This window comes from Condylura cristata, unplaced genomic scaffold, assembly GCF_000260355.1.
Source record: "Condylura cristata isolate star-nosed mole 26May11 unplaced genomic scaffold, ConCri1.0 scaffold00014, whole genome shotgun sequence".
Taxonomy (NCBI): domain Eukaryota; kingdom Metazoa; phylum Chordata; class Mammalia; order Eulipotyphla; family Talpidae; genus Condylura; species Condylura cristata.
The window spans coordinates 38,966,821-38,983,500 of NW_004567115.1; the positions used below are offsets into that span (position 1 = coordinate 38,966,821).

A 16,680-nucleotide genomic window follows, 5' to 3' on the forward strand; every position below is an offset into this window, starting at 1 on the left:
ATCGAACTCATGCGGAAGTGGCTTTAGTTTCTCAGTGCAGTCCTTTAACCCACTGCGCCACCAGGGAGGGCCTAATATACTACTTTTTAACTAATGAAGAAAAGCTAACCTAGGATTTTAAGAACTCTTAAGGGAGTAGAGAGGTAGGATGATTTTATATGATTCGGATTTTCACACAACGCCATCTATGCTTAATATTCATGAATACACAATGGATTAATTCTGGTAATATGTACCTGACATTGCTGACCAGAGAGGAGAGGAAATACTGATTTTCTTCAGAAATATTCTTAGACTGTTTAGGAATAAATCTGTTATCTTCAGCAATCTCCAGAGTTGCAAGCTTTCCTATTTTTGATGATTTATACAGTCGAAAGTTTCTGTTTCTTGTATAAACGCCTATATTAAAAATAAAACAATACGAATGTATATTTCAATGGTAAGTTGTTAGTTAGCAAATATAGTTTTTGCAAAGCATTAGCAGAAGAAACTATTTTCTGTATGTACCTGTAAACAAAATATAAACAATATTTAAGTTAAAATAAATTGGAGTTGACATGAGGAATGCAATTACCAGAAATAGGAAATTAGATACTTTGGGGGAACCCTTTCATTAAAAAACAGGAAAGTTAGCCAAACATATTAGCAAAAAAGCTTGAGACTACCAGAGAGCTTTCAAGGCAGTGAGGATCTATGGGCCTATATTCTCAGAAAAAAGAGAAAAGCACCAAAAAATACCTAAAATAAATCTAACAACAACAAAATCAGTAAAACATCTACTCTAGAGAATTTTTAAACATTACTGAGAAAAACCGAGAACTAAGTAATTGGAGGGATAACTACATTCACCAGAAGCCTCAATACTATAAAATTGTTGCTTCTCTTAAAGCTTATCTACAGATTCAGGTCCTCCCTGGTTGCACAGCAGGTTAAAGCACAGCACTGCAAAGTTGGCCTCAGCAGCTTCCGTGCGAGTTTGATTCCCGCCCCAGAGGTGACCCACGTGGTGAAGCAGACCTGTCTCAGCCACTGCTCCCCTCAGCAGTGTACTTCCTTGATCTGTCTGTTCTGCCCCCAAGTCTGACAATGGCGAATTCTCTCACTGCCCCTGCACCTCTGGTCTGTACCCCAGTTCTGTATGCATAAATAAATAAATTTTTTTTTAAAAAAAGCTTATCTGCTTAAAATTCCGATAGGTGTATGAGTACACACACGTGTTTATATGTGTGTAAAATATGACAAATTGACTCTGAATTTAACTGTAGTCAGTGACATCAAGAAATTTAAAATAAAAAAGCTGGAGATATATCTTACCAGACAAGACAACTTTTAAAACACTACATTAGCACCTCCCTAGTGGTGCAGGGTTTGGTCAAAGTCTCAGCGTTATTGCCTGCCACTTCAGCACAAGTTTGATATCTGGCAGGGGAGCTGACCCACACAGCACAGCAGACCTCTCCTGTCTTGCTCACTGCTCCCCTCAGCAGTGTATTTCAGTCAATCTGCCTATTCTGCTCCCCACTCTGTCTCTGGTGAATCCTCTTACCCTCCACACCTCTGGCCTACAACCTAGTTCTACATAAAAATATATTTTTTTAAATAAAATAAAAGCACTATATAAGATACCGTAGTATTGAGACCAAAGCATCGGTGGAATAAACACAATCCAAAAACAGCCAAAGATGGCGAATGGATTTATGACAAAGATGTCCTTCAGGAAAAGACAGTTATTTCAACAAGTTGGTGTTAAGATACTAGTTATACAAGAAAAATATAAATCTTAATTCTTATATACTAAAATAAACAAAAATCTGTTCTAAGTTATAGTTCTAAACATAAATCATAAAGATAAAAATAAAGCTTCTAGGAGGTAAGCAGAACATCTTAATAACCCTGGCACAGGCAATGACTTAAAAGAAACAACCACTAATCACAGCGAAAAAACATTGATAAATTAAACTACAACTACAAAGTTGGTAACTTGTATTGATCAAACACATTACAAGAGTGAAAAGACAAGCTGCAAACATATGTAATATTTTGGTTTTTTCAATCACAAATTAGAATCTCAATATGAAAATGAGATTTAATTCACCAAATTAGAGTTGTTGAATGAAGAGTCATGACTGCATGTGTGTCACTATCCAGGCTAAGGCTTGCCACCAGTTCTCTGTACGTCCTCACGTACAGAGGGATCAGAAGCCAGCCGCTACTAAAATCTCTTCAGTGAAGAACACACCAGCCTTACTTTGCCAGAAACAGGACGATTTTTATACTGTGTCTGTTTTCCAGCTTAATTTCATCTAACTTTCAGCAGTACTGGAGAGCGGTAGTCTATCAGTCCCGTCAAGACTCCCAGGGAGGAATCCTCTGGACATTTCAGAGCAGCAGTCGGTCACAACCATACCCTTGACGCTCCCACAGGCTGCGCTTACGTCCCACAGGACCTCTCTGAGCTCTCTGAACAGAAACTGAGGAACTCTAGCACCCAAGCTCAGTGAGCACATCCTGTCGTCTTTTCTTTTTGGTGAAACATGCCAACTTTTATTCACCAATGTGACAGCATGACTGGTCACTTCTCCCTCCCTGACTGTACAATATGCCAGGAATATGAAACAAGCTCTTCTATTCTCCAAAATCTGTTAGGACAGTTTATAATATGCTATGAGGGTGCAAAAAAAGAGAAGAAAGCAGTCTCAAGCTTTCAACATAATGGAATTTTGCTCTGTCTAGTTTAAAGTTTCGCACCAAGTTGGGAAACTGAACACACAAAAACCTGAGACTTCACTCTCTTGAAGAGTGAGTTTGGGGGGCAGCCCAAGGCAAATAGGAATCAAGACAACCCTGGAACCTGGGTGGCCTTTTTCACCCTTTAGGGCCTCGAGATGAAAGGGGTACAGAGGCAAGACAGGCAGAATTTTTGGGGGGGGGTGAGGGTTTCAAATTGAGTATTTTATTAACACGGTAGTTGTTTTTGGAACATGTGGGCAGTGGTGGCCGAGATCTATGCACAGGGACGGCGGTGCTAACTGGCTTCTTACAGAAGTGCACAGGGCAGTGGAACAGTGCTGGGAATTTTACTCACCTAGGTCGACAAAAAGCTGCTTCTCTCCTAAGCTATTCTTCACAACTAAAAACGAAAGATCAGAATTGCTTTGTTCAGCTGACACCAGCCTCTCCAGTTTCTTTGAACTCAATGTCTGGCTCTCGTCTGTATCTTCATCTGTGGATATTTTGCTAAAGGAAACTCCTTGTCTGACTGGTGTTTCAGAGTAAGGGGAAAATCCATGGGCTGTTGTTCCTTGAATCCTATGGTCATCTTCACAGGCAATTAAGTGACAAGCAGGCTGCAAAATCTTTCTCACAAAATTACCTAAAAAAGAAATGATTGACCTAATTTTTCTTTTCCACAAAGTATAACTTAAGATCTAGGCACAAATCTATATGACAGTCTTACTCATCCAAGACCTTATTTTATTTTATTTTTTTTAAAGATTTATTTATTTGTACATACAGAACTGGGGTACAGGCCAGAGGCTCAGGGGTGGTGAGAGGCTTCACCAGAGGCAGAGTGGGGAGCAGAACAGGCAGATCGATGAAGTACACTGCTGAGGGGAGCAGCGGGCGGGTCAGGAGAGGTCTGCCTCGCCATGTGGTCTCCTCCGGGGCAGGCGGGAATCGAACTCATGTGGAAGCAGCTTTAGATTCTCAGTGCAGTGCTTTAACCCGCTGCGCCACCAGGGAGGGCCCCCAAGACCTTATTTTTACTTCTGACTTTAAAATGGACTTCCTTCCTCTTCTTAATTCCCACTGACAGGGAGCTCAATGTCTCTTGTAAAAAATCCTTTTAGGAAGGAAAGTCAATGTGGCTAATTAGATCTGAACCTAATATTCCATCACTAAAAAAGCACCACTTTTATTAATACAAATTGTTTGCAAACTGGAGAGTGCTGGTCTAGCTGCCCCCTGCCAAGGATTCCCGGGTAGGGATCCTCTGGACATTTCAGAGCAGCAGCTGGTCACACCACGGCCTTTGACCCTGTCACAGACTGGGCTTTACTCAATGATTAAAGAATGAAGGGTTTACAAGAGTAAGTGGTGTTCCCCAGATGATGCACAGAAACAGGAAGGATCTCTGCCACACTCCTGTAGTCGGGTGTTGGCAAATTTCTCAGCTTGTTCTTTCCTTTACCTGCTGTACTGTGCACTCAGAACCCCGCACTCAGTCATCAGTTCCAGGGTTCTTGGTTTTCCTGCCTCTTCCTACAGCTGGTTTCAAGACGACTCATGGCCTCATCACTGAAGTTCAGAATTAAAGCAATTAGATAAATTCATTCTATTTCAACTTTTATCCTAAGAACTGAGTGTTAGTGGGCCTATCCTTGGCAATAAATGTTGTAATATAATCTACAACATCTTTAGGTCCTCATATATTACTTACATAAGATATGCTTGGTTAACTTGCCTGTATAAAGTTATGTGTAAATATGCTGAAGAAATAACTAAACAAACTTAAGTTTTATTCTGTAAAACTGTATAGCCTGGATTTTATGTAATTTATTTACCAGATAGCTTGAACCCTAAAACTGTAAGATACAGAAGCTCTAATTTCAAAATTCTTTTTCCAAATTAGAATTACTCTGCTATGCACAGAAATAAATCCATTAGCTTATAAAATACTAATCATCAAAGGGAAAGCAAAAACATTTGATTTGTATAATTATATAAAAACATGACTACCTGTGGACGGAGAGAGAGAAGGCAAATAGAGAAATAAAGTAAGAAATAAATTATGATATACAACAAAGCATAAAAATAAATTGGTCCAGTCAATATTCTTAGAAATGGACACCAGGCAAAATGAGGGCACAGTTGCCATGCCAGCTGTTAGGGTGCTAGTGAGGCCAGCTAGGCCTCTGACCTTTGCAGGGAGCTAACACGGACAGAATATATGACAGCAGAAATACTAATACAAGCTCTTAGCAAACCACTGCTTTCTACTTTCCTTCTCTTATCACATCTACTCTGGTCATGACTCCAGGGACTCCTTTGTTGGCTGGGAAAAACTCAAAAGAACTAGTCAATCATAGGAATTTTGTAGCACTATGTATGGCAGGCTGGCTGAATATACTAGGGAAACCACATATACACATGTTGCTAACATGCTATATGTTCTCTTAAATCCTACTTTCCCACAGTAAGAAACACAAATGCCATCAAATGATAATCTGGAATTGAAGGGAAATGTGGGTTAATTTTCTCCATGACACCCTACTTATCTGATTATGTCTCTCACCCCTACCACAAGAATCCCTGCTCCCCAAACAGACACAAACTCCTCTCCCATAATTTTTGTTTATGCTGTTCTCACAGTAAAGTCCTTATCTTTGTCCATTTGATGGCATTTGAATTAAAGCACAGCTTGAAAGTCATCTCCTTTTAGAAGATGTCTGTAGCAGAAACAGCTTATCATCTGATAAATTTCCATTCTCCCTTTCTTCCCTAGCAACAAATCTCAGTTTTTAGCCTTGTTGCTAGGAGCCAGAGCAGACTGCAAGGAGTAAATAAGAACCAAAGAAATATCGTGTGTAGGACTCTGCCTCCACACCTGAAAGGAGAGCTACTTAGTCATTCACTTAGCAAATTTTGATTAAATGCCTACTCGCATTTCTTATTGCTACTGCTGTTATTGTTCCAGTATTATGATGATAAAGGTGATCTTACATGTTAAGCACTGGAAATACAACAGTGAACAAGAAACAATCCCTGCCCTTAAAAACAACAACATTAAGTCAAAAGCAAAAGAAAAAACACCCAGGAAACTACAATTACTTCCAGAAGTGGTGAATGTTTAGAAATGATAAGCACTAGGAATTTTATGAAAACAATAACCAAGTCTTAGGGTTTGGGACGTTTCTCAGTTTCTGAAACGACACTACGCATACTGAATTTGAGCAGATCAGATGAATTAAACATAATCCATTGAGATCTATCTGTTCAGACTGCAAATCCAAAAGGGCCCAAGCACTAGAGAAAGTGTGACAGCGGTGGACCTAGAGACAAAGCCGTGTGGAGACACATGAGGCTAGAGCATAGCAGACCCTGCTTTGTAAGCTAAGCTACCTGGACCTGCCTCTGGACAACAATCATTCAGGAATTATACAAGTGGTTGATGTTATTATGCATCCTTGAGGTTTTACAAGTGGGTCCCTCTAGCTGACTAAATGGTAGAAACAGAGATGTCAAAGATGACACCAGTGTTTCTACTTGGTAACTGGGTGAGTAATACCACTTACTAATATACAATCACAGGAGAAAAAACAAGTTCAGCTGGAAGTGTCTGTGTGAGGTGGCAGTGGCTGTATGGGCTTAGCATCAACAGTCTGTGCTGAAAGTAAAGATTTGAGAGTCATCAACACACAGATTATAAAGTCATGATAATGAGTGACCAAAGCAACTGATGGACAAAGACTCCGTAATTATCAATAGCTAAGAAAATACAAACAATACAAGAAAATACAAAGAAACAAGGATGGAAATGTCCAACTAAACCTACAGAAAATGGAGTGAGGTGATGTGCTGTGTGTCACTCTAGACCAGGAGACCCAGAGCTACCGTATGCCAGCAGTGCTGTGGTGACTGTGTTCAGTCCCTTACCCTCAGGGGCCCTTGGGACTAACAGAAGTGTGTAGGTCTAAAATGGATAACCTATCACCTAAACCTCAGCAACTTCTTGTTGCGCCCTAGAGCAGTCCTACCCATGCTTTGATAAATATTCGGGATTTGGAGTTCTATTTAGATCTTGGTGTTTGGTTTCTATTCTGCCTCCTGTTTACCCCTCAAACGGACTTCATTGTACACCTGGTTCTGTATTTCTAAAAGTTCACTCCTAGAACAAATTAACCTGTCACACTTTCAGATTTGTACTCTTAGACTCAATCCCAATACTCCGCCTGCAACAATAAATAAGACTTCCGGGTTGTGACTTGGAATCAAAGCCCTAGTCCTCACATACTAAATGCTAAGGTCCAAGCAAGCTGAGCACAGTTAGGAGGGAGGGTACAACTAGCACTTGAACTGGGCCTCTTGTGCATGAACAAGAAAATTCCTGAAATTACTCCAGAAACCAGTACCAGTACGTGCACGGCCACCCCAGAGTCTAGCACAAGAGATGCCAATGCCAAGGGTCTTCTCAGAATGGGTTAATGAGTCTAGAACAGGAGGCATGTCTAGAGGTAGGGGAAAATAACTAAAAACAAAAGATGTTTCATTTTTGAGAGTAAGTTAACAACCATACAACTTGATACAGGATTTTTTTTTAAAAGGAAAATATTTTTTAGTATTAACTCCATGTTTTTTTTTTATTATTAGAAAATGGTATACTACTTACCTACATGAGCATTATCTTTAAATGCCACATCATGGAGCTGAAATATTAAATGGCGGCTAAATTTTTCATCAGTGCTAGAATCCAAGTTGAAAACATCTTCTGCTGAACAATTAACCTTGTATAATTCTTGAAGTGCTTTACAAACATGCTAACAACACAAAATCCAAACAATATCATTTATTATAAAAATTTTTCAATAGCAAAATTCTAGTCTTACAAGTCTAACATTATTTTATTTTCTTACCAGAGTATTTATTAACACAATTTTACCAAGTTACCTATGCACTAAAATACATTAGTGTACATGTTTGTTACAAAAATTCACAGGTTCTTAAGATGAACCTATTAGAAATTGAATAATTTACCTTACACATTAACCTCTGAAAACACAAAAAAAAAAAATCCTGTTTAAAGCATCTCTTTAAATATCATCTGAGTTCTGAAGTTCCTCATCTGTATGGTGCCCAAGGAGGGGCACAGACTCCTGCGTGCCAGGGTGGGGGTGCGGTGTGGTAACAATATACCTGCAGGTGTGTGACCTTATACTTCTAAGTCATACACAGCATTATAAACTAATGTTGCTTCAATTAAAAAAAATACACTTTCTAGAGCTAGATACTGCTGCTACTGACAGCAGCTATGCATTATGGGATGGTGGCAAACACAGGGTTAGAGCACAAGATTTGGAGTCACAAAGATGTAGGTTGAAGTTCTGGCTTTGACACTTGCCAACTCTACACCCAAAAGCTTATAGTCCTCGATTGCAAAACTGGGAATGATCATAGTAACCAACTTTTAGGATTGTTTTAAGGAGTAAATAAAATTAAACTTATTAACACAGGGCTGGAACATTTAACTTTCAAAGCTATTGGGGAGAAAGGTGGCCAGGAAGCAAAATAAATAAATGCACTGTGAACTGCCGAGCACTGCAATACTTAATAGTTTCACAGTAAGATGTACTTATCATTGCCATTTTGACACCTTCTCTGACCTTACTCCTCAGTAAATTCTCACTTCCTCAGAAAAAGTATTCTTAATTTCCCTTTTGACATCAAATTCCCCCATCCTATCTCCATCTGTGTTTACATAGCTACTATTTTTTTTTCTGATAACATTCATGATATTCTTTTTATTTTCATACTAGTAAGATATACACAGATCCCACTATTAGGTTATTAGGTGCTGGAAAGAACAAGTCTTGTAAAAGGAGCATTGGATAGGAATCATGCGTACATAGCTACTATTTTATGCTAACGTGTGTGATTATTCTGACATGTTTCCTGTGTATTATATACAGGTATCCCCTCATTACCTCCTGTCTCTCTGCTGCAGAAATAAAAGCCTGTTTGAATAATTAGCTATCAGGACACTTCTCAGACTCCCTCACAGTAGGTGTGACCGGTGACTAAGTTCTGGCTAATGGGATGTGCAGAAGCAAGTTTTGCCATTTCCAAGTTATAGTCTTAAAGATCAGCATGCCCACTCTTCCCCGTGTTCTACAGCCTACAATGCAAACACAGGGTTAGCCACCCTGGATTATATACAAGGCAACATCTTAAACACAGAGCAACATCTTAGGAACAGCAAAACTACAAGCCTAGCTCCTAGAACAATGGAGCAGCATATAGCTATTACATGAGAGAATTTCTGTCATGTTTAAAGTCATGTTATTTTAGGTCTAAATTAGGATAGCAAACCTATCCTAATTCAGCCAAAAATCCTATGAAAACAGAAGCCATGTCTTTTTTGGTATAACCACTGTACTCAGTGTCTACAGTGACACTTTACTAGAAGCTGAAAATCTTGACAAATGAAGATGAGTTTAGCTCAGCACACTGGATCGATTCATAATCAACTTAATGACTTTAAAGGTAATGTAAGTAATCATTATTTCCCAAACTCTCTTTTCTAAGCTAAACTTTAAATAAAATTATTAAATATTTATAATTATTGTAAAATCCGTAAGTTTAAAGTAAGTGGTTGTTTGAGCAATGTTACCTGTTACCAGTTTTTAAAATGTTTTAGCACCAGAATTTATTCCAATTTGCAGAAGTGACTTATTGAAATTTGTCAGTGAAGTCACTGAGTCAAAGGGTATTGTATCATCAGTTATCAACCATCTGGTAAAAGCTAACCTATTATGCTTTGTCAGAGAATCAAAAGAAAAGAGTACTTATTTTATTATACAGTTATGTACAAAGCAACCAATAAAAAGTTAATTTGAATATAACCACTTATAAAGGTTATATTAAGTGAAATGATCATAATAACTTTCTATCAGCTTGTTAAATAATGCTAAATTTTTCAATTTCTGCTGACATAGCTGATTAGATGGATAAAATGGTATATAAATATGAGAGGAAAACTTTAAGTACTTACATGATCTTTGTTGTACCAGTGTTTATATTAATCTGTTATAAGAGCAATTTGAGTTGTATTGATCCCATCAGGAATAGTTTTATTTTCTAACACTGTGGTACTTCTTTGTTAATGGTGTATTAAAAGTGCCAGTGAATATCTGAGTCTAAATTCCTTGGTCACACAGAGCTCACACAATAAATCCTACCTTTATTATAGTAATATGTCAAAAACCAGGAGTCAAAATCATTATCTATGAATTAGTTAAAACATACTTTAGACTAAAGCTAAAATGTAATTTACTTACTACATGAGGCTTCAATGGTTATTTTAAGAAAAACACAACTTTTTTTTCTGTTATTGTTGGGGAGAAGAATTAATTAAATTTATGGGCCCTCCCTGGTGGTGCAGCGGGTTAAAGCACAGCACTGAGAAGCTAAAGCCACCTCCACATGAGTTCGATCCCCGCCTGCCCCGGAGGTGACCACATGGCGTGGCAGACCTCTTCTGACCCGCCCGCTGCTCCCCTCAGCAGTGTACTTCGTCGATCTGCCTGTTCTGTTCCCCGCTCTGTCTCTGGTGAAGCCTCTCACCGCCCCTGAGCCTCTGGCCTGTACCCCAGTTCTGTATGCACAAATAAATAAATCTTTAAAAAAAAAAAAAAAACAGGATTTCATGCATTTTTCAAATAAATTTAAAACCAGAAATCCAAATCTCAACCTGAATCAAAAATAATTTAATTTGGATACTTTTTTATTTTTTTTTAAGATTTATTTATTCATACAGAACTGGGGTACAGGCCAGAGGTGCAGGGACAGCGAGAGGCTTCACCAGAGACTGAGTGGGGAGCAGAACAGGCAGATCTACCAAGTACACTGCTGAGGGGAGCAGCAGACAAGACAGGAGAGGTCTGCCACGCCATGTGGTCACCTCCGGGGCAGGCGGGGATTGAACTCACGCAGAATCGCCTTAAGCTTCTCAGTGCTGTGCTTCAATCTACCACTCCACCAGGGAGGGCCCTGGATACTTTTTTAATTACAAAATGAATCTTCTAGAATTAATATCTAAGAGAAAAGTTAAATGAAAACATTAATATCTGGCCCTTCCTGGTGGTGCAATGGGTTAAAGCACAGCAATATCAAGCCATCCAAAGCAGAAGAGTTCAATCCTGGGCTAGGGATCCCACATGGCACAGCAGACCTCTCCTGCCTCACCGGCTGCTCCCCTCAGCAGTGTATTTCAGTCAATCTGCCTGTTCTGTTCCCTACTCTTGTCTCTGGTGAAGCCTCTCACCACCCCTATACCTCTGGCCTATAGTGCAGTTCTGCATGCAAAAATAAATAAATCTTAAAAAAAAAAAAAAGGAAAGACATGCAAAAATAAATAAATCTTAAAAATGCAAAATAAATCTGCATCTGCATGCAAAAATAAATAAATCTTAAAAAAAAAAAAAGGAAAGACTAGGCTTTGCCAATAAGCTCTAAGACCTTGAGTAAGGATCGCTCTCTTTAGATCTTTGTTTCCTCACTTATAAAACAAAGCTCCAAAATTCCTGCCAGTTTACAAATTCTGAAACCATTTTTATTAGTTTTCTTGAAGTTATCTCAGTACCTGGTAGTACTGTTTGCCTAGTCTTTACCAGCCAGTTATCTGTAATGTAATTCATAATTTAAAACAAAGAAAATGCCCAAAATGCTGTCTTTTTTACTAAATATAGTAATATTATAAAATCTAAGGACATAAACAGAATCTTCCCATTTTTGCAGTTCACTCACAGAAGTGATACTAACAAATGAATGCCAGAAGGAAAAGTAGCAAGAAAAACCGAACCTAATTATTATACAGGCTATATTCACTTAATGGGTAAATAAGCGAATGAAGATCTACATACAAGGACATAAGAAGAAAAATACAAGTCTGTCATTTACCTCAATGAGTAATGCAACCATTTTTTTCCCATTGGCTCCGGGATTAGCAAGTTTGTTAAATTCCAAATCAAAATAAAGCTTGCATACAGCATTTTCAGGAATGACTTCATAGCAGTGTAAGAGATTTTTTCTGAATTAAATAAATTGATTGTTAGGTTTATATCTTATACCTTTTTAAGTCACAAAAGTTGGCCTAATTCTCAAAATCACTGTTCACTGTGACTTAATGATAAATAACTATGACAATGATTAAGTGAAAAATTATTCACCAAGTTTATGGCTTATAATATCAAAAGCTTCTATCAAACAAGATGTATCAGTCATATTTTATAACCTTTAAGATAGTCAACTTCATACTGCTATTTATCCACAGATGATTTTGATATTATATATATTTTAAAAATATTCTGAATTACCTAACTTCAAGGAATTTTTGGTGCTCATGTTTGCAGTTACATTCTTGCTAACACTGAGATGTACAACTTCATGAGTTAGTAAGAATAGTTGCTGACTTGATAAGTAAATAACTTGTGCTAAGGAAGTTCAGAGGGCATCCTAACACAACAAAAGATTTGCTGTAATTCGAGCAAGGAAAAGGGATGGAGGAATTGTGTCATTATGAACCGCAAATAGTACAGGAACTTCCCTTCCATCCCTCCCTCCCCTCACTCAGCTACTTTCCTCCCAACACCTGGTAAGATAAGTCAGTGTTTCTATGATAAGGTACCTCCAGCATTCAATTCTTACAGAAACGGAGCAACTGGTAATTAGTTGTTTGATTGGGAAATACAAAAACAATTCAATCTGAATTGATTTCACAAACATTGCTAGATGAAGGCAATCAACTTTAAGATATTTTCCTTTACAAACTACTCACCGGAATTTATAGTAAAACCAAAGTTCAGTATATGTTGTTACAAGGTAAACACGTTGTCCATTGCTCCCTTTGTATTCCAGAGCAAATACGTGAACATCCTTCAAAACATGAAAATTTAAAAAAAAGTCAATGCATGTCTAAATTCAACTGTACACTGTACCTATAAAATGTTCATAATTTTACCATTCAAATTTTCAAAACTTGACCTGTATTTCTAAACCATATCCAGTGTTGCAAACCAATGTTACCCCAATTTAAAAAACCTTTTTTAAAATTTCAGAAGCTGAAGTTTGAACATTTGTATTAAAAATAAGAAAAATCACTAGATCTATGCCAATCAAAACCTAGTTACTTGTATTTTCTAATCACTCAAGTAAACATAGGCAGGAATAATAAGTTATAGATACGTAGTATATAGCTCTTAAAGAAGAGAAAGTTACCTCTTTACAGCTTTTAACAAAATTAAAAGCTTGAGCTTGTCGATGAAATAGTTTCCAAATGGAGGGTGGTTCTTCTGACTTGGACAACCTTGGTTTATACACTGAGGACAAAGGTTTCTTCTCATAATAGGCTGCTCGCTCTTCAATTTGCCTCAGTTTTAATTCCCATTTTCTCTTCATTTGTTAAGAAGTATTGGGAGGACAAATCCTATTCCATGTAAGATTTCTATCAATTCTAAAACAAACAACAAGGACATTAATTCCCCTCAACCCCTATCTCTGGTGAATCCTCTCACCAACCCCACCTCTGGCCTATAATCCAGTTCTTCCATGCAAAAATAAAATCTTTGTTTGGATTATATTGTCTCGTAAAACTTCAAAATTCATTTCCCAATGTTGATTCTTGTCTGCTTTATGTTTCATTGTGAGATTAAAGCAGTGCTGATTACCAGAAATCTTTAAACACTGCCCTCCTCCTTCCAATGTACTATGATTTGGGGGCCTTCCTGGTGCACAACAGCACATACAGTACTGTGATGTAGCTGCTTCAGCACGAGTTCAATCCCCTGCCAGGGAGGTGACCCACCCGCTGCTCCCCTCAGCAGTGTATTTCAGTTAATCTGCCTGTCCTATTCCCCACTCTGTCTCTGGTGAATCCTCTCACCGCTTCTGCTCCTCTGGAATGTACCCCAGTTCTGTATGCATAAATAAACATATTTAAAAAAATAATAATGTCCTATAATTTGAAACAAGGCCCCTAGATCTTTTTATTTATTTATGCATACAGAACTGGGGTACAGATCAAAGGTACAGGGACGGTGAGAGGATTTACCAGAAACAGAGTGGGGAGCAGAACAGACAGATGTACTGAAATACATCTGAGGGGAGCAGAAGGTGAGACAGGAGAGGTCTGCTGCACCATGTGGGTCTTCCCTCTGGCTGGGATTGAACTTGTGCTGAAATGGCTGCAGCTAGCTTCATAGTGCTGCACTTCAACCTGCTGAAACACCAGGGAGGGCCCAAGGCCCCTAAATTTTAATGCATTTCAAAATGGGAGTTTTGGTACTTTATGCACTTATCTTGAGGATGTGTTAACATATGAAAATGTTTTATAAATTATGACATCTTATTTAAATATGACTTTTGGCATCATTGTAGTTTTTATCAGAGCCATTTTACTGCATCAAGTGCTATCTCCTTTGCCTAGCTGGCATTACTACCTTGGCCATATTCCTGTGTTACTACTTCTTAGCATCAACTTAACTTGAGACATCAAAGTGCAGCTGTTAACTATTTTACAGTTTCTATCTATTCTTCTCTCCCAACACATCAATGTTGAAGGGATAACAGTATATGAGCGGGAATTCCAATATAAGCTAGCTGGGGCTTTGGATGTCTGTGGTAACCAGAAGTATGATTCTTAAAAAGGGAAAAACAAATCTTAACCCTGTCACTCTAATAACCATATTTTTATTGTTAGTCAATGTGAAATGACCACATTTTTAACCTGTTTACTAACAAGGTGGTTTTGTTTCCATATTAGCAATGACAAGAAGTAGATCTAATTCCTAATTCCATTAGGAATTATGGTTTACTTACAAATGAAAGAGAACAGATTTCTATAAAACAAGAAAGATGGTTTCACTATAGATACTGGACTTGGTCACATAACTTGCTTATATCAGTATCACATCTATAGATGTGAAGTAGCAAATGTTTGTTAACTATTGTGGTTTCATATGTAGCTAATCTGAGAGTCCTGCCATGAGACAGTCTTAACACCAGCTTCAGAAAAGATAAAAGATCACCTGGAGAAGAATCTAGGTACTGCAACTATGAGCCAGCACCAACTATAGGTTACACAAGTTATAGACATATTAGATCATCTAGTCATCATCTGAAATCGATGAGTAAGCAGTCATTCACTCCACTGAAGTGTAAAGAAAATAAATTTGGGCATTTTTTGTTGCTGTTAAGTTTTGGGGCTGGATGTTGATACCTAGGATACTGACAAAAGAAAAAAAAATTCATTTGTAAAGTTACTGATAATGACCAAAGGGTATGTTACACATGAAAGTCATGAAGTCACAGGCGGCCTCCCTAGTGGCCCAGGAGTTAACTCTCATGGCTATCAAGCTATCTCCAGCCACTGCAGCACAAGTTCCATTCCCAGCCAGGGAGCTGACCCACATGGCACAGCAGACCTCTCCTGTGTTGCCTACTGCTCCCCTCAGCAGCGCATATCAGTTAGATCTATCTGTTCTGTTCCCCACTGTCTCCAGTGAATCCTCTTAACCCCTGCATCTCTGGCTACACCCCCAGTTCTTGTATGCATAAATATATAAAACTTCAAAAAAATGTAAAAAGTCATGAACTCACATGAAAAACCAGTTTGGAGAAAACCATGAATGTCAACAGAAAAAAAAGTTTAGTATTTACTTTTTTTTCTGTTGACATTCATGGTTATATTTTTTTTTCATGATTTTATATATATATTACATATATATGCCCTCCTTTGCTCAGCACAGCTTGAAAATTTTAACAGCTGGGTTGAGGGACAGAAGATAACTGGGCCCTGACTACTTGAGCAGAAGGGCTGAATGACAAAGGCAGGGAAAGGGAGACTAGGAAGGCATCCACACTCTGGCTTCAGCCTATCATATTCCTCATCCCTGTCCTCGGGAGAATGTTACCATAGTAGAAATGCTTTTAATTCCTGGTGTAGAGAGAGTGCTTTCTTTCCTAACCTGTCCATTAAAACCCTTATTCATATAGGAACCACACTGTTGTTGGAAACATCTCCCAAATTCCAAAGAAAATTAATGTATTTTTAAATAGTAGGCATAAAAGCATTATTTCTTTTTTCAACAACACACTGAAATGTTTAACCATGTTTGATACTGATTTTACAACTAAAGATGATCAGACTGCAAAAGCAGCTGGTCTAGTGCTTTTAGTGCACTGGCAGTGTGAGAAGGGACAGTATGGAGGGGAACAGATTATGCAGGTTGCCCTCGGGGGCTCTGACTCCTAGTCACTGGGGCCTCCCCAGTGGTACAAGAATTAAATCTCAGCACTTTCAGGCTATCTCCAGCCACTGCAGCACAAGTCCCATCCCCAGCCAGGGAGCTGACCCACATGGCACAGCAGACCTCTCCTGTCTTGCCCCCTGCTCCCCTCAGCAGCATATGCCCAGCCATGACATGTGATGGCTCAGTCCCCAGGGGCACAATGCTTCAGGAACCCCATCTTCACCTGCCATGCCACGATTCTGCCTAGCCGGTCCTAGATTCCTTACTTGGCTAGCTCCCAATTCTAACCTCTCCCTCTGCTCTGAGAAAAGATGTATTTTGTGTTTTGGCACCAGTTCTAGTCTAGTTCTACCATTTGGCATATTTCCTTACATGATCCTTTTTATGGTGTCTTTTTGGACTACATTTACACTATTACTCCCTCTGCTGAGGTAGTCATAAAGTATGTGATTAAAATTCATTTGCAGGCCCTCCCTGGTGGCTCAGCGGGTTAAAGCACTGCACTACGAAGCTGAAACCACTTCCGCATGAGTTCAATTCCCGCCTGCCCCGGAGGTGACCACATAGTGTGGCAGACCTCTCCTGACCGGCCCGCTGCTCCCCTCAGCAGTGTACTTCGTAGATCTGCCTGTTCTGCTCCCCACTCTGTCTCTGG

At 38.8% G+C, this 16,680-nt stretch overlaps 1 protein-coding gene across 1 annotated transcript in view; it reads right to left on the reverse strand.

Annotated features, from left to right (window-relative positions):
- PRIMPOL (primase and polymerase (DNA-directed)) overlaps nucleotides 1–16,680 on the reverse strand; it is a 29,520-nt gene that overhangs the window by 10,177 nt on the left and 2,663 nt on the right. The window contains exons 2-7 of the mRNA XM_004682504.2: nucleotides 12,994–13,228; nucleotides 12,554–12,651; nucleotides 11,677–11,806; nucleotides 7,391–7,538; nucleotides 3,086–3,373; nucleotides 237–399 (exon numbers count right to left, since the gene is read on the reverse strand). Coding sequence (XP_004682561.1) covers nucleotides 237–399; nucleotides 3,086–3,373; nucleotides 7,391–7,538; nucleotides 11,677–11,806; nucleotides 12,554–12,651; nucleotides 12,994–13,173 — 1,007 coding nt within the window. The 5' untranslated portion in view covers nucleotides 13,174–13,228. The remainder of the gene's footprint in view (nucleotides 1–236; nucleotides 400–3,085; nucleotides 3,374–7,390; nucleotides 7,539–11,676; nucleotides 11,807–12,553; nucleotides 12,652–12,993; nucleotides 13,229–16,680) is intronic.